Source organism: Trichechus manatus, unplaced genomic scaffold, assembly GCF_000243295.1.
Source record: "Trichechus manatus latirostris isolate Lorelei unplaced genomic scaffold, TriManLat1.0 scaffold00117, whole genome shotgun sequence".
NCBI lineage: Eukaryota > Metazoa > Chordata > Mammalia > Sirenia > Trichechidae > Trichechus > Trichechus manatus.
Window position 1 is genome coordinate 5,873,541 of NW_004444053.1, and position 18,155 is coordinate 5,891,695.

At 37.9% G+C, this 18,155-nt stretch overlaps 1 protein-coding gene across 9 annotated transcripts in view; it reads left to right on the top strand.

Annotated features, from left to right (window-relative positions):
- Positions 1–18,155, top strand: part of PRRC2C (proline rich coiled-coil 2C) — a 107,308-nt gene that overhangs the window by 18,729 nt on the left and 70,424 nt on the right. For 5 of the 9 annotated variants that reach the window (XM_023738456.1, XM_023738460.1, XM_023738461.1 and 2 more), the window contains exons 2-9: positions 7,193–7,358; positions 8,919–9,090; positions 10,443–10,552; positions 12,051–12,176; positions 13,830–14,053; positions 16,744–16,829; positions 17,337–17,470; positions 17,551–17,638. In XM_023738456.1, coding sequence (XP_023594224.1) covers positions 7,247–7,358; positions 8,919–9,090; positions 10,443–10,552; positions 12,051–12,176; positions 13,830–14,053; positions 16,744–16,829; positions 17,337–17,470; positions 17,551–17,638 — 1,052 coding nt within the window. In that variant the 5' untranslated portion in view covers positions 7,193–7,246. Of the gene's footprint in view, positions 1–7,192; positions 7,359–8,912; positions 9,091–10,442; positions 10,553–12,050; positions 12,177–13,829; positions 14,054–16,743; positions 16,830–17,336; positions 17,471–17,550; positions 17,639–18,155 lie in introns of all 9 variants that reach the window. The other 4 variants (XM_023738454.1, XM_023738455.1, XM_023738459.1 and 1 more) reach the window with 2 other exon arrangements.

An 18,155-nucleotide genomic window follows, 5' to 3' on the forward strand; every position in this document is an offset into this window, starting at 1 on the left:
TGCATTGTTCTCCATGTTCCTTATCAGGGCTGCCAATTTTTCTAGTTTTATATCTTGCCAGGTTGTTTCCTCCTTGCCCTCCCCTCTTCCCTTGCAATCTATACTCCACTTGTACTAAATTTGTATATCCCTAGTATGCCATTCCCAGTTTATCTCTAATCCCTTGATCATCTTGTTCTCTGTGTTAGTTTGTTTTAATGAATTTGTATGGTAAGATTCTTTGTTAGCATAAGATCTAGAGGTCCTTGATCTTTTATTTTATAAACATAATTTTTATTGATATAATTATATGTAATCTACTGCACATATTTAAAGTATGTTATTTGATAGGTTCTTGTGTATGTACGGAGCCTGAAACTTTTACCACAAACAAAATAATGAACATATCCATCCTCACCAAAAATTTCCTAATACCTCTTTGTGCTTCTCCTCACCTACCCCAGGCAACCGCTGATCTGCTTCCTATACTATGGATAAATTTGTATTTTGTAGGATTTTATACAAAGTATAGTGTGTTTTGGAGGGAAGGTCTCACTTTTTCATTCCCCACAATTCATTCCTTTGTGGTCTTCCCCACCTCACTTAATGCCCAGCTTTTCAAGCTCAAAATATAGATTATTCTTGATTCCTTTCTTCCCTAGACTTCTGTATCTATTCATTTTTACAGCCCACATCATTTTATGGGCTTAGTAGTCCATTGTATGGCTATACCACGCTTTGGTTATCCAGTCACCAGTTGATGGACAGTTGGGTTGTTTCCAGTTTTTGACTATTATAAATAAAGCTACTATGAACACTCATACAAGTCTGTGTATGGACTTAGATTTTCATTTCTCTTGGACTAATGCCTAAGAATAGAATGGAAGGATCATATGGTGGTGGCTGTTTAACATTTTAAGAAACTTGCCAGACTGTTTTTAAAAATGATTGCACCATTTTACATTCCCACCAGTAGGGTGTGAAAGTTACAATTCCCCCACTTCTGTTAACTGTAGCCATTCTAATAGTGTGGGGAGGTATCTTATTGTGGTTTTAATTTGTGTTTCCTTAATATTAATGATGTTGAGCATCTTTTCATGTGCTTATTTGCATTTGTATGTATTTGGTGACATATCTGTTCAAATCTTTTGCCCATTTTTAAAAAAATGGAATTATTATTGAATTGTGAGCTTTTTGTGTACAGGATATGAGTCCTTTAACATATATATGGTTCACAAATATATTTTCCCAGTCTATAGCTTGTTATTTCATTTGCAACACTGGCTTTTGGTGATCAAAAGTTATGAGTATTTTTGGATTCTGTTATGTTCCATTGATCTGTTTGTCCACCAATACCACACTACCATCATTGCAGTAGCTTTATTCCTTGTAATCAGGTATTGTTAGCCCTCTCAGCTTTATTCTTCTCTTTCAAAATTGTTTTGGCTCTTCTAGGTTCTGTCCATTTCCTTATAAATTTTATTAATCAGCTTGACAAATCCTATTCTCCCCCCCCCCCCAAAATGCCCTCTGGGTTTGTTTAAGATTGCTTTGAATCGAGATCAGTTTGGGGAGAATTGACATTTTAATATTTGAGTCTTAAGAGCCATGGACATGGCATGTATCTCCATTTATGTAGGCCTTCTTTAATATTTTATAATTTTTTTTGCACATCTTTTGTAAGATATATCCGTAAGTATTTTGCTGGGTAAAGTAGAGGGTCAAGAAAATAGAGGAAGACCCTCAATAAGATGGAATGAGACAGTGGTTGCAACAATAGGCTTAAACATAATGATTGTGAGGATGGTGCAGGACCGGGCAGCATTTCGTTTTTTTGTACATAGGGCTGCTGTGAGTTGGAACTGACTGGATGGCACCTAACAACAACAATAGTAAATGATATTAAATTTCACTTTCTGATTTTTCATTGTACTGTATAGAAATACGGTTGATTTTTATATATTGCTCTTGTATTTAACCTTGCTAATTCCGTTATGGCCCTGGTGGCGCAGTGGTTAAGAGCTCAGCTGCTAACCAGAAGGTCGGTAGTTCATATCCACCAGCCACTCCTTGGAAACCCTATCGGGCAGTTCTGCTCTGTCCTGTAGGGTCACTATGAGTCGGAATCAACCGACGGCAACAGGCTTGGTTTAATTCCCTTATTATTTCTAGTAGCTTTTTTCTAGAGTCTGTCAGATCTTCTGCATATATGATCATGTCATCAGTAAATACAGTTTTACTTTATCCTTTCCAATCTGAATTCCTGGTTTTTGTTTTAAATTGCACTGGTTAGAACCTCCAGTGCAATGTTGAGTTGTTTCAGGACGGAGAATAAATCTGGTTCTGTTAGTCCATCTTGGCTGTAGGTGTAAGCCTGTTACCCTTGATCTTTACTTTCTAGGGAAAATCATGTAGCCATGATTGTTAAATTAATTTTTGGCATCTAAACAGGAATTTAAAAAAAAATATTTTAAATGACACAAAGTGAAGCTAAATCTTGGTAATGACTATGCTAGATTGCTTGGATTCTTTTGATATTTTGTCCAGAAAATAATATAATTTTTTCAACAAGTTGCTACCTTTTCTCTCAAGTAGATATTAGATGAAGTTTCAATATAATTGAGAGTTTCAGGGCATCTCCCAAGCCATTCAGAAGCAAGACACTAAAAAGCAAGTAGACTGAATTAAACTTTGGCTTTACTTAACTGGCAAACTGTTATAGTAGAATTAGCCTTTCTGATATTCTGGTTTAACCAGTCTTATTCTTTTTTTTGGTACTTTAGATGAAGATTTACAGAACACACTATCTTCTCATTAAACAATTAGTACACATATAGAGTCTTATTCTTTATGACTGCAAATTTCCTGCCTCTAGAAAAATGCATATTCTTTTATTTATAACAGTAGGTACAGTAAGAGTTTCTCCGTCTTTTGACTGGATTATCCCTGTTTACATTTACAGTAACCTCAGTCATATGTGTTTATGACTTAATATTTTATTTTGGTACAGTAGATGCTATAAAACATCAGAACAGATTTGTAAGCCTGGGTAAGCATAAATTTGTTCTCTATTCTAGTGCCCTGAGTAGTTGATTGTTTGTCTGTCTTTCTTACCTTGGAGAGCACACACAATACGTACTTTATTTACCTCTTATTTGAGAAAATAGCATGTACTGTAGGGCATATATAGACAGTGGTTTATTAATAGTGGAAGGAGAAAGTTTTTACGGAATTCTGAACTTTAAAAGAACTACTTCGAACGTGAATTTTAGACTGTATTTGTAGGAATTTTTACTCTGACCTCATACAGAGCCTATATTTTGTGGCTTTCAGGGACAATTGCTTGTTTTGTTTTTTTTTTTTTGTATTTGGAAATTTGTTCTAATTTATCAGAAAGTTACTTGTTTGGTTGGTTGGATTTGCTTGCTTTTAAGTAGTGAAATTAAGGTTCATTTTGTAATTTTCCAATTTCTAATGTGCTGTAATGGCTAGAATTGAATCAGAGATTCTGTATAACCCTGTGGTTTAGATTGTGTAATATTTGCTCTTGAGTAAGCACATGAACAAGCTGAACCCACAAGATAAAATGTCTCGTTTTCATTTTTTATTTGTATACTCGTAAAATTGAACATTTTGCTACATTTGTTTACTGTTTGTTTCTTCAGTGAATTGTCTATTCATAGCCTTGATTTCCAGGTTTCTTGAAGTTTTTTTTTTTTTTCCCCCTTCAATTCGTTGAGTTCTTTATATTTACATTTCATCAAATGTTGAGATATTTTTTCCATTGACTCTCAGATTTATTTTTTTACTCTCATTTTCCTTTTCTGCTGGGCAGAATATTTGGTAGGCTAGGTTCTGAAAGCCTTGACATGAAATAGTTGCGTGTGTTCTGGGTAGAGTTGAAACTTTATTCAAAACAAAGAAGGAATGTTAGTGGACAATGGGATACATTCTGGAGCTTAGAGTTCTGGGCTGCAGATAAAAATGTTTTATTGCAGTTGGTAATTGAAGGTATAATAGTAAATGAGATTCCCTAGGGAGAAGAGTTTAGAATGAAGAGGAAAGTGGGGACAGGGTGGAGAGAGCACAGGAGGAAGGATTGGCCCTAGGTGGAATGGAAGGAAAGATACACTCCCTTTATTGCAGTGATTTTTAAGACTGCTTGCATATTAGAATTCCCCGGGGAACTTTTTGAAAATTAAGAATTGACACCCAGGCCCCACCTTATCCACCTCTTATACTGGTATAGTGTTCTAAATCCCCAAGTGATTTTAATCTGCAGCCAGGGCTGAGAACCACTGCTTATAATATATCTGTTTGTAATAATAAGTCACTGGGTCCTAAACTTTTCATGCCTGGAGTTTCACTTGGAAGACTTGCTAAAACACAGAATGCTGGGCCCCATCCCCAGAGTTTGATTCAGTAGATCTGGGGGTGGTGCCAGAGAATGTGCATTTCTAACAAGTTTTCAGATGATTCTGAGAATCATGTAGCAGTAGGTGGAGGAAGGAAAGGATGTGTGTAGGTGCAGGTGGATTTGTAGGCTTGCCCCCAGAAGTTTTAGGGAGCTCCTCTCTCGTGATGTTGCTTTCTGTGATAATGGACATGTGAGACTCATCCATATGAGGTCCAAGATTTGAGGAGTCTTAGGTGTTATTGGAGCCCTGGTGGTGCAGTGGTTAAGAGCTCAGCTGCTAACCAAAAGGTCAGCAGTTTGAATCCATTAGTTGCTCCTTGGAAATCCTATGGGGCAGTTCTACTCTGTCCTGTAGGGTTGCTATGAGTTGGAATCAACTCGATGGCAACAGGTTTGGTTTTTTTGATTTTTAGGTATTTGATAGCCATCATAGAGCATAAAAGAACAAGTTGACTGATAAGTTATTTCATTTTTGTCACCTGATGAAAGATCTCTTTGTATCTCAGTTTTGTCATCTAGTGTATATTTACTGTCCCCCCACCTTTTTTTTTTTTTTTTGCTGTAGATGAATATTCTTTCTGTTTCTTTTGCCAAGTTATTGGCGAAAATATACAAATGTGATAGATCCTGAGAGTGCATCTCCTTTCATACCATCACATTATTAGCACTGTTGGAACATAATTGCATACCTTATTATACATATGATAATAAAACCAAGAAAAATAAACAACCAAATCCGCTGTTGTCGAGTTGATTCCTGGCTCATGACAACCCTACAGGACAGAGTAGAACTGCCTCCCTTAGGATTTCCTAGGCTGTAAATCTTTACAGAAGCAGACTGCCACATCTTTCTCCCGCGGAGCGGCTGGTGGTTTTGAACTGCTGACGTTCCGGTTAGCAGCTGAGTGCTTAGCTTCTGCACCACCAGGGCTCATAAATATGGTGGTAAACTGTCCATCTATTAGTGTAGTTCTTTTGGTTACTGGTGAGTCATTTTCAGTTATCTCATGTGAAGGTGGTTTTTGTTAAGTGTATACGTGGAGAGCTCAGTGGTGGTCCACAGTGAAGTGGAAGGGAGCAGCACAGTGTAGTGGACCAAACCAGAAGCTTTGATTTCAACTCCAATCTCATTTACCTCTGAACCTAAGTTTCCTCATCTGTAAAATTGAGATGCTAACTATGTCATAAGGTTATTGGTCTGAAATACGATAATAGCCGAAAACCAAACCCATTGCCGTCAAGTTGATTCCAGCTCATAGCAACCCTAGGACAGTGTAGAACTGCCCCTATAGACTTTCCAAGGCTATAATCTTTATGGAAGCAGACTGCCACATCTTTCTTCTGTGGAGTGGCTGGTGGGCTCGAACCGCTGATATTTCGGTTAGCAGCCGAGCGTTTAAAGCACTGCTCCACCAGGGCTTCTTAAATATGATAACAGATGAGAAAATACTTGATAAATAAATACTTTATATATATATATAAATACTTTATAGAACTACACACATGTTGAATATTGCAATTGATATGCATCATCTCCGTGTAATGCTGAGTCTGCAATTGACAAATACTAGAAAAAATTTTTATAATGGTAGGCCAGTTAAACACTCAACTGTTAACTGAAAGATTAGAGGTTCAAGTCCATTCAGAGATGCCTCAGAAGAAAGCCCTGGCTATCTGCTCCTGAAAAATCAACCGCTGAAAACCCTGTGGAACACAGTTTTACTGTGGTGCACATGGAGTCGCCATGAGTCAGAATCCACTTGATGGCAACTGATTTATGCAGGGATCCCTGGACTTTGATGCTTTTAGCATGATATACCTATTCTGTGCTATCTTTAGCTCCCGTGCTTCATTTCTCAATGCCTTTAGCTATTGATGATTTCTATGGTAGAACTTCCGCTTTCTGCCCCACTCCCACCTTTACCCACCCCAAACACCCTTAAGTTGATGTGTGTATACACTTTTACATTAATCGAAGAAATACAGGATGAGAGCTTGTTTGTGCCTTTTTTCCCTGTTTATTAATAGACTAGCTTTTTAGCTAGGGTACGTTTCCAAGATTAGGGTACATTAGCGCCCCAAAGATGAAAATTCTTTTATATATGAATATTCATTAAAATACTATTTATTTCTAATAGCTTCTCACGTATACAGATGCTTGTTCTGATAAATGCGCTTCATTTCTTGAACACTTACTCCATAGACATGAAATACATTACTGTCTTTCTGTACCTTGTGTTTATAAGGACATGTTCTATCCTTTATAAATGCAGAAAAAATGGAAAGAATGTTCTTTCTATTCTGAACTGTTAAATTAATAGAGCTTTGGGCATATACTGCCTGAAAATACAGGTATGCATATATAAGGAAATGATGTTATCCTTGTATCGTATTTGGATTCCACATGCATAGGCTGATACACTGGTAATCTTGAACCTGTTAAATTGAATAATATTTATTAAGTAGACAGTCTCCAAAGATTCACTCTGTTTGAGCTATTCATCTCAGCATGTATTATCTTCATTCTCTATGATACAGTTAAATGGTTACAAACCATAAATAATATGTTTGCTAATACATGGTAGTTTATTATGATTAATTTTGTCATGCATTGGTTTGATTTTGACATTACTAAACAGGTTAATGAAATTATCATTGATATGACTTATTGAAGATTTCTTTCTCAGTGTTTTTATTTACAGAATTTCTGTGAACATTTGAATTTACTAAAAAAAAATGTTTAGTTAATGAATTCTAAAATTATCCCTATTTTTCTTTGTTATGCGCTCCTTAAAGACTGGTTTTAAGGGGTGTGGCTGGAGGTTTTGGACTCGATGAGTTTCCACCGAAATGTCGGAGAAGTCAGGCCAGAGCACAAAAGCAAAGGATGGGAAAAAGTATGCAACACTCAGTTTATTTAATACTTACAAGGGTAAATCATTAGAAACACAGAAAACCACAGGTGAGTAAAATCAAGTGGCATTTATATATTTTTCATGCTTTTGTTTTATTACTGTAAATGACACATCAGAACTGTTGCTATTGTTGGGATTTAGTTTTCCCTGTTCTTTGTCGGATAGTAGAAAATAAGTAAGTGTATCATTCCATGGGAAACGCAGTCAGAGAGGTTGATAGGCATAGAGCTACATATTTGTGGGTATTTACTACCACTTTTAGTTATGAAATAAAGTCCTGTGTTTTGTATTTAGTTACCTTGAACTCAGTGTACACACCTACTCCTCACTTACCGACTGTCTCGTTATCTGACATTTTGCATTTATGACAATAGTAAAAAAATCTGCTATTCAGCTATTTTGTATATTAGCATGGCGGCAGAGGCTACGGAGCCTTTGGCCTCCAGGAAGCTGGGCCGCACTGTCCTGGGCCTCCACTCCCTCCTGCCTGTAACTGTCACGCAGGGCCAGCCTCCTCTGTGGCCACAGCCTCCAGGCTGATGAGCAGGCAGTTCCTGTTCTGGGTTCCCAGCTCCTATGTGACCTGAGGCCCTGCAGCTCAAAATTGCTGTGGGTTGGCAAGGGAGGAAAGAAAGAGGCATCAGAGAGTGTGTTTGGGGAAAATGCTTGCGAGTTTAATGACATCCCAGAGTGAGCTGAAATGGGCCTGAATCCTCTACCTCAGTGGGGCTGGGTGCATGGCAAGGCTCCCAGCACCCTTGCAGGAAGCCCTGAATCTCAGGAAGCCCTGAGCCTCAGTGACTTGCTAGGCCTGAAGGGCAGAGCAGGCTCCTGGGTGTGAATGCAAGGCTTGCAGGAATGGGAGTAGAGCCTTGGAGGCTGTTCTTCCAGAGAAGCTGTGACCCAGCATAGGTGGAAGGTGAGGTGAGTAAGCCTGGGCCTTCCAGGCATTTACAGTCCAGCTTTATCCAGCTTTGTCTCCTCCAGGCCTCCTTCTCCACAGAGGAATAATCCATAACTGGACTCATCACAGTAATGAGCACATCAGTAAATCTTAGCTGTTATTATTTCTACAATCATATTTTCTAAGTAAAGAAAAATCAAACAAATGGATGGTCTGAAAACAAAAAAAAAATCCTCCATTTTCGCATAATGCCAATCTTTATGTAACGGCCTGCTCTTTGGAACCTAACCATGTCGATAAGTGAGGAGTGGGTGTACCATAAAAGTGAAAACTAAATCATGTCTGATACATTAGTAGTACTCATTATGAACATAAATTCAGAATATTTATTCTTTAACATTCTAAGTTTGGCTTTGAAATAGATTGCTTGAAAACTTTTCAAAACCAGCATTATCAGTGTTTTATTTTTCATAGTGTATTTGGTTACATTGTTAGAATTTTTAAAACATGTATTTAATACTTTATTTTAATGTTTATACATTGGGTATGTTGCAAATGTTTAGTTTCAATTTCTTATCTTAAAATAATAGGAAATAATAGTTCAAGAATTCCGTTATTCCTATTTTCTTTATTAGCTGAAGAATAAAATGGGTAATATAATAGATGTTCTTAGAAAGTTGATGTTATTGATCTTTAGTTGCAGCTCGACATGGATTACAGAGTCTTGGAAAAGTTGGTATTTCACGGCGTATGCCTCCACCTGCTAACCTCCCAAGTCTCAAAGCAGAAAACAAAGGCAATGATCCTAATGTGAACATTGTACCTAAAGATGGCACAGGATGGGCATCAAAACAAGAACAGCATGAAGAAGAAAAGTGAGTCCAAGTATATTAAAGAATAAAACTCCCCTTTCTTCATAGGGAACTATGAATTGAATACCTGCTATGTATGAGTTATTGTGCTGAGTGTATTAGATATCCCATGTCCTTTAAAGTCTTTGATTTTATAGTCAACTTTTGATTAATTTTCGCTGTGAGTGGTTTAATCCATACTTCCATTAGTCAAGGTAGAGCAGTTGACAGAATTGCTTATTTTCTTATGTAATTGCCTGTGTCTTTCTCTGCCCCGCCCCTCCCACACCCATATCAAATCAGGCATTCTCTTTCTAACATGATTAAGAGTTGACTGTTTAGCAAGCTGCATGCTGACAAGGATTTTTTAATCTATTTGTTCACTATTATATCTCCAGTTTTGAAACTATGCCTGATGCATAGTAGGTGTTCAGGTAATATTTATTGGGTGAATAAAGGGTCAGCAAGAAAGCTAGCATAGGATTAATAGTGTCTTCTTAATTGCCATTCATTTGACAACATTTACTATAATGCCATCTATGCGTTAAGCATTGTGCTGTCAAGCTTTGTGCCGGGCTGTAGTTAATTGAATGACCAAGGTAAGTATAGACAGTTTTTAAAAATACAAGTTATTGCATTCTTGATGTGTTTTGCCTGTGTTTGTTACCAAATTTCTATACTCTGGGGAGCTTTATTTAATAAACTTGTGTAAAAGCTTTTTATTAAGGACTTTCTGTTCCCTGCTGGTTAGTTGTAGAATTATTTTATAATAGCAAGTCAATTATAGGTCTGGATGTACTAGAAATATATTGCATTTCTTAAGTCTGTTCATTCCTTTTCATTTTTAAGTATTATCTCGTTACAAAGATTGACTAAAACTGTAGGCCCTTTTCAAACACCTTTTATCATGGAATGGATCAGGCTTGCTGTTACTTCTTTGAATAACAGTATTAAGTACAGTGGTGAAGCTGTTGGCTCCCAAATGGAGAGCTTGCTTAGCCTTTTTAGCCCCTGGCTAATTCCACAAATCCAGACTGTATGTATGCGTATACTGTTGTTTTTAATTATAAACGTTCACTTGTTTAAAACAATTTTCTGGTAGCTATGTCCAATAGTTTTTGTTTGTTTAACAAGATGGAAAAGAAGCAAAGCCGTCTTCTCTTTGGTGGTTATTATTCAAAGATAGAGATGAAAGAGGAGATCAGAATAGTAGTAATACATTTAAAGAAATGTTACAGAGGGAAAACATTTGTGGGGGATGTATTTGTGAGCAAATATGTAGCCAAAATAATTTGTACACAGTTTTATCTTAAGTATGATGTTTATTTTGTTTTAACATGTAATATCTGAAATAATGGATTCACATTTTTTTTAAGAACACCAGAAGTACCACCAGCACAGCCAAAACCTGGGGTCACAGCTCCCCCAGAGGTAGCACCTGTTCCCAAATCATGGGCCAGTAACAAGCAAGGTGGGCAAGGAGATGGTAAGTGGACATTAGCTGGGGAAACTGGTTAGGCTTGATAGTTACTGAGCAGCCATGCAGGAGATAATGGGTGGGCGTGTCCTGTATTGGCAGGGCCTGAGAGCACTGTCAGAGGTCATACTTGTTATTAGGTACCATCGAGTCGGTTCTGATTCATAGCGACCATGTGTACAACAGAAACGAAACTGCCCGGTCCTGTGCCATCCTCACAATCATTGTTATGCTTGAACCTGTTGTTGCAGCCACTGTGTTACTCCATCTCGTTGAGGGTCTTCCTCTTTTTCTCTGACCCTCTACCAGCATCATGTCCTTCTCCAGGGACTGGTCCCTCCTGATAAGAAATCGAAAGTAGTCTCGACATCTTTGCTTCTGAGGAGCATTCTGTTTGTACTTCTTCCAAGGCAGATTTGTGCATTCTTTTGGCAGTCCATGGTATGTTCAGTGTTCTTCGCCAACAACACAATTCAGAGGCATCAGTTCTTCTTTGTTCTTCCTTATTCATTGCCATTCTTACGCCCTAAAAAGAGGTGTCTTTTTAATCTCTTGTGCTACTTAAGTTTCAGTGTCAGGGCCCATGTATGAGGCAATGATAGGAGTTAAAAAAAGAGTCTAATTTAAAGTTTTTATCCTGATACCTGTCACCTCACGTTATTTTATCTTTACCCCTACACATCCAGGCAAAACCTTATACTTACAGCTCTTTGAGACCTGAAAGTAACCAGAAATTGCATATATTGCTAGAAACCATATTCAACTCCATCTGTGCACCAACCTCTCCTGTTTCAAACACACTGCCCATGATTTCCTGGGTAGAGAAGAGCTAAAAAATAACCTCAAAGCAGAGTAGCTATATAACACTCCCCTCCTCCCTAGGAATGATGGATCCCCAACAGAATTTAATTTTCCCACTTGCAAAACTGGAACCATTATGAAACGTTTTATGGAGAAATTACTCTGGATCCTTAATCTAATAAAATCAGCTCTTTTATAGTTAGAAGTATAGAAGGTAGGTAGATGGGTGGGCAGGTGAATACCAAGGTACATTCTGTATCTCAGGCAAATTAAATGAAAGATCTATGAGTATGTTTTAGCCTCAACTTGATATGTGCATTGTTTACTCACAAATTCTATTTCAGCAAAATGATTTGAAGTGATTCTTAGAGTTACGAGCAAAGAAATTTGACACTTATTGAAAATGTTAAGAGTCATAATAAGAGAAAAACAGAAGTGAGGTTCTCCTCACTTGCCTGATTATCTTAAATGAGTTTTCTGAAACAGTATCTGGCAGATTCCTTTCTTAGATTTTTATCTCCTCATGGCTGTTCATTAACTTTTCAAGGGGTTTTATATATTTTTAAAAAGTTTTATGGATATAAACAGGCATCATTGAACAGTGGAATAATTTATCAGAAAAAGGTAGCGAGCTCTATCCAGGGAGGGATATTTGAGTTATTTTCACTATTAAAGCTACATTTAATAATTTTTTAAACATCTCCAGGAATCCAAGTGAATAGTCATTTTCAGCAAGAATTTCCCAGCCTGCAGGCAGCTGGGGATCAGGAAAAAAAAGAAAAAGAAGCAAATGATGACAACTATGGACCTGGACCTAGTTTACGCCCACCAAGTAAGAGTACTTTCTGTATAATACAAATATAGAATGATATTAAATTTACATTTTCTTACAATAATATAGCTTCCTGCCTGTTGTTATTGTATGCATGAATTAACTAGTTTGAAAAGGCAGGCTAGTACTAGTTTGATAACTTGATACGTTTTGCATTTCTTTTGGTTGATCTCTTGTCAGATTTGAGTAAACTTTTTTAATGGTCGTAGTGTGGTTGATGAGATCATATTAGGAGTAGATAATGTCAGCTCTGCTATTTTCTTGTTTAGTTGCATTTTCACCAGATGTATTGCTGCATAACAAACTTGGCAGCTTAAAGCAACAAACTGAACTGAACCTATGCTCTCACATAGTATCTGAGAGTCAGAAGTCTGGGATTGGCCTTAGGAACCAGTACCATGGTGTCTGGCTGTAAGATTGGCCCATCCAACCTCAACAGCAGCCTGGCCGATTTAGGGGTCAAATGCCTCCGGATGCTGGACTCTGGGGCCAGTTATCTGCACCTGGATGTAATGGATGGCCATTTTGTTCCTAACGTCACCTTTGATCACCCTGTAAGAAAGTCTCCAAAAGAGCTAGGCCAGGACCCTTTCTTTGACATGCACATGATGGTGTCCAGGCCATAACAGTGGGTAAAACCAGTGGCTATAGTAGGTGCCAATCAATATGCCTTTCATCTCAAGGCTACTGAGACCCATGGGCTTTGGTTAAAGACATTCAGAAGAATGGAAGGAAGGTTGGTCTTGCCATCAAACCAGGAACTACAGTTGAGTATTTTGTGCCAACGCAGCTTGGTTGAGTTGTCATCTGAGGCCGACTTGACTGGGACTGGAGGACTCAAGTAGCTGTTGTTGGCAGGTAGCTTTAGTTCCTCAGTGTGTAGGCCTCTCAGTAGGGCTGCTCAAAATAGATTCCTCAGATTAAGCAATGAGAAAGAGACAGACATCTCCCACCTGAGGTGGAAGCCCACAGTCTTTTACTGTCTAATTTCAGAAGAGACTTGCCATCACTTCTGACATCTTCTGTAAGTCACAAAGACCAACCCTGGTACACTGTTGGCAGGAACTACACAGAGTGTGAATACCAGGAGGTAGAGATTGTTGGAGGCCATCTTGGAGGCTGGCTGCCACACAGGATTTCTTGCAAAACCACTTATCGTTTTTATTTGGTTAAGTGTAGTTAAGCCAGGTAATATAATCACTAAATCTCCTCACCTGTAACTAGCAATACTAGGCTGAAAGCAAACGAAGGAGACCATTGCTGTCAACCTTTCCAGCTTCTAGAACTCCCACTCTAACTTCCTTCAGGAAAGCTTGTATTTTATCTTAAACGTAACCATCTGACATATGGACCAAGAGAGAATGGTGGATTTATTTTCTTTATCAAATATTGATAAAGCTTAATAGAGGAGTTCTAATATTTTCTTCACCCACCACAGTCTTTGCTTGTGGTGGCCCCCTTTGAGGTACATGCTCTCTGCTTTGGAGGCCCCTGTTCTTGTCTGCCTAAACACTTGAAAGCATTAGACAGCAGTAGGTCCCAGATTAGACTTTTGCTGTTCCCTCAGTGTGCTTTCTTGCGTTAATTATCTTGAAATGTGCCTAGTTTGGTTTTACCTGGTTCCAATTTCATGTGTTTTCTCCTCTATATCAGATGTTGCTTGTTGGAGAGATGGTGGTAAGTCTGCTGGCTCACCTTCTCCATCTGATCAAGATGAAAAGCTCCCTGGTCAGGTTGACAGCACAGCTGCAACATCAGAGCAAAATGATATCCTCAAAGTGGTGGAAAAGAGGATAGCTTGTGGTCCTCCACAGGCCAAACTGAATGGACAGCAGACTGCTCTTGCTTCCCAGTATAGAGCTATGATGCCTCCTTATGTGAGTATTGTTACAGAAGCTAGCTAGTGAAATAATCTGGGATCCAGGGAGACTGTTGGAATGGGGAAAAGTTTAGGTCTTTATTTTCATTAACATCCAACTAAAAATTAGCATTTTCTTTGATTATGAGCATATGAAACAAATCACAGGAATATCAGCAGTACCTGTGACTTCATTATTAATAGGGATCATAGTAGATATTTTCATGTTTCGTTGCATTGTGGTAGACATTACAAAATATTGTTTATACCAACCTTACTTTAAAATTGTTAATTACGGTACAACACTTTGGAAATCAATTTGGTGCTTCCTTAAAAAGCTAGAAATAAAAGTACCATATGATCCAGCAATCCTGCTCCTTGGAATATATCCTAGAGAAATAAGAGCCATCACATAAATAGATATATGCACACCCATCTTCATTGCAGCATTGTTCATGGTAGCAAAAAGATGGAAGCAACCTAGGTGCCCCTCAGCAGACGAATAGATAAACAAATTATGGTATATCCACACAGTGGAATACTATGCAATGATAAAGAACAACGATGAAGCCGTGAAGCATCTTACAACATGGAGGAATCTGGAGGGCATTATGCTGAGTGAATTTAGTCAGTCACAGAAGGACAAATATTGTATAACACCACTATTATAAGAACTCAAGAAAAGGTTTGAACACAGAAGAAGACATTCTTTGATGGTTATGAGGGTGGGGAGGGAGGGTGAGGGTTATTCACTAACTAGATAGTAGATAAGAATTATCTTAGGTGAAGGGAAGGACAGCATACACTACAGGGGAAGTCAGCACAACTGGACTAAACCAAAGCTAAGAAGTTTCCTGAATACAATCAAACACTTCGAGGGACAGAGTAGCAGGGGTAGGGGTCTGGGGACCATGCTTTCAGGGGACATCTAGGTCAACTGGCAGAACAAAGCTTATTAAGAAAATGTTCTGCATCGTACTTTGGTGAGTGGCGTCTGGGGTCTTAAAAGCTTGCAAGTGGCCATCTAAGATGCATCAGTTGGTCCCAACCACCTGGAGTAAAGGAGAACAAAGAACACCAAAGACTCAAGGAAAGTATTAGCCCAGGAGACAGAAAGGGCCACAGAAACCAGAGACTTCATCAGCCTGAGACCAGAAGAAGTAGATGGTGCCCAGCTACCACCAGTGACCACCCTGACAGGGAACACAACAGAGAGTCCCTGATGGAGCAGGAGAAAGGTGGGGTGCAGAACTCAAATTCTAGTAAAAAGACCAGACTTAATGATCTGACTGAGACTGGAGGAATCCTGGAAAGCATGGCCCTGGAATTCTCTATCAGCCCAGAACTGAAACAATTTCTGAGGCCATCTCTTCAAAGATTGGACTGTGGGACCTAAAATGATGCTCGTGAAGAGTGTGCTTAGCTCAAGTAGATACATGAGACTAAACTGGAGCTTCTGTCCGGAGGTGAGATGAGAAGGCAGAGAGGGTTAGGAGCTGGTTGAATGGACATGGGGAATCAGGAGTGGAAAGGAGGAGTGTGCTGACACAGTATAGGGAGAGCAATTAGGGTCACATAACAATGTATGTATAAATTTTTGTATAAGAGACTAACTTGAAATGTAAGCTTTCACTTAAACTACAACAATAAACCAAAAAAAAAAAAAAAATCCTATGGAGCAGTTCTACTCTGTTAATTTTGTGGAAATAAATTTAGCGTAATTGTTTTCCTTTGCAATACTGTGTTTTAGATTATGCATTTAAAAACATTTTTCTGAGATGAGATCCATAGGCTTTACCAGACTTCCAAAGGGTGTCATCCATAACACAAAAAAGTTCAAAAAATACCTGCTTTAATTCTAAAGTTTTTATTGTCGTTAGCTGCCATCAAGTCGGCCTTTCCTCTTAGTCCTTCTTAGTCTGAAAGCTTCATTGAAACCTGTTGACCGTTATAGCAGTACACTAGCCTCCACTGACGGATGGGTGGTGGCTGTGTATGAGATGCATTGACCAGAAGTTGAACCCTGATCTCCCACATGGAAAGCGAGAGTTCTACCACTGAATCACCACTGCCCTCATAAAATTTTTATTCATGTACTTTCATTTTTATCTTAACTTTCCATTATGGAAAATTTCAAGCAAATACAGACAATAGTATCTCTGCAGTAACTTGACTTAGAATCCACCTAGGCCCTGTCCGTAGAAAATCTTCAAGTAGCTCCCTTCCCATCCCCTGCCCATTGGGCTATAGACTATCCCTTACTTTTATCTGGACTGAGCTCCTTCTTATCAGCAAATCTAACCCCAGTTGGTCTACTCCTGTTTTAGGATAAAGTCCTACATTATTTGCCTCTGAGTATTCTGACTTGATTCTGGATGTGTGTATTTTCTTTCTAATTTAGTTTTTCATAGCAATGTGCAGTCATTTTTTTTTTTTCTGTAATTTTATTAATCGGAAAACAAGTTCTTCATATAATATGCTTTAGTTATTACTTCTATTAGTAAAAACTTGAAGGAGGCAGTAGTCTTGTAAATGGCTTGTTACTGAAGGTGAATGATGAGCTATATCAGCAGATAAAATTAATTATTAATACACCATTTATTTTAATAATTTTTTCTATAAATTATAATTTTAGGCCGAGGCAGGTTGATAATTTTTTCATAACAGGGTTGCTGAATTTATCAAAATATTTTTGTTTCCTTCATTCAGATGTTTCAACAGTATCCAAGAATGGCATATCCTCCTCCTGTACATGGTCCCATGAGGTTCCCACCTTCTTTATCTGAAACAAACAAGTAAGACTGTTAAATGATTAAAATCAGCAATGCATATATATGCTCATTAAGGTTTTCTGGTGCTCAGTTGATTGTAGTGATTGAGACATTTTTCTGTTTTCAGAGTACAATTTTGATATTAATAAATGATTGGCTAACTCATAAAACATCAAAAATACTGCATTCTTCTAAAACTTTGACATGAAATTCTAAAAAGTGAAAATTATGGCCCTGAAATTGATGACACTTGTGTCTCCCTGCTTCCTTCCACAAGTTAATGGCTTGTGATGGTTTTCCTCAAAGCTATTATTTTAAGATTAGTCTTGACCACATTGTTGTTTAGCATATCTTTGAGTTTTATTTCAAATCTTTTGAGAGTTTTTTGAAAACCTGCTATTGGATAACTATTTTGGTGTAGAGAACGCAAATGTCAAGTTAAATGAGCTAAATTCCAGTCTTTTAATATTTTCCTAATATAGGGTTATTAAAACTTAGTATCATTTCCTCCCATAATCTCCCATTCATTAGAGGCCTTCGAGGAAGAGGCCCCCCTCCTTCATGGGCATCTGAGCCTGAACGCCCCTCCATCCTTAGTGCATCAGAACTCAAGGAGCTTGATAAGTTTGATAACCTAGATGCTGAAGCTGATGAAGGTTGGGCAGGTAAGAGACAAAATTAGTTAAGCGCTTTCAGTTGTTAAATGCTCTTACACAGTCAATCTGAGTTTTCCTTAATTTAATAGGTGCTCAGATGGAAGTGGATTATACAGAACAGTTGAATTTCAGTGATGATGATGAGCAAGGAAGTAGTAGTCCTAAAGAGAACAGCAGGTAAATTGTTGTGATATCTTTTTAGTAATTAAAAAAAAAAGAAATATTTACTTGCTTGGTATCTAATGAGAGATATTTTGAAAGTTGACATTGGGTACCATTTTATATGAACTTGTTACTTGCTTGACCTAATCCATATTTACAAAAATGGAGAGTAATTCCTTGAGTTACTACAACTGCTTTAAGTTCTTGATTTTTTTAAACCTTACCAGCTGCATTAGGGCCTAGGGAAATGAGAGCATTTTATCGCTTTCCTTCTAGAGCATAAGAACATCAGAGTCAGGAGCCTGTGGAGAACGTATCATAAAAGTTAAGCTCTTAAAATACACAAGAGTTTGGATGCACATGTTGATATAGTATCAGCCATGGCATTGTAATACACTGCTGTTTCATGATCAGTTGTGAGATGGCTGTGATTTATTGCTTAAGACTAGTTTGATCACTTTTTTCCCAATAAATTAGAATGCAATTAAATGATATCTCTAATGTCACTCAGTTGCATTCAGATGAGATTTCT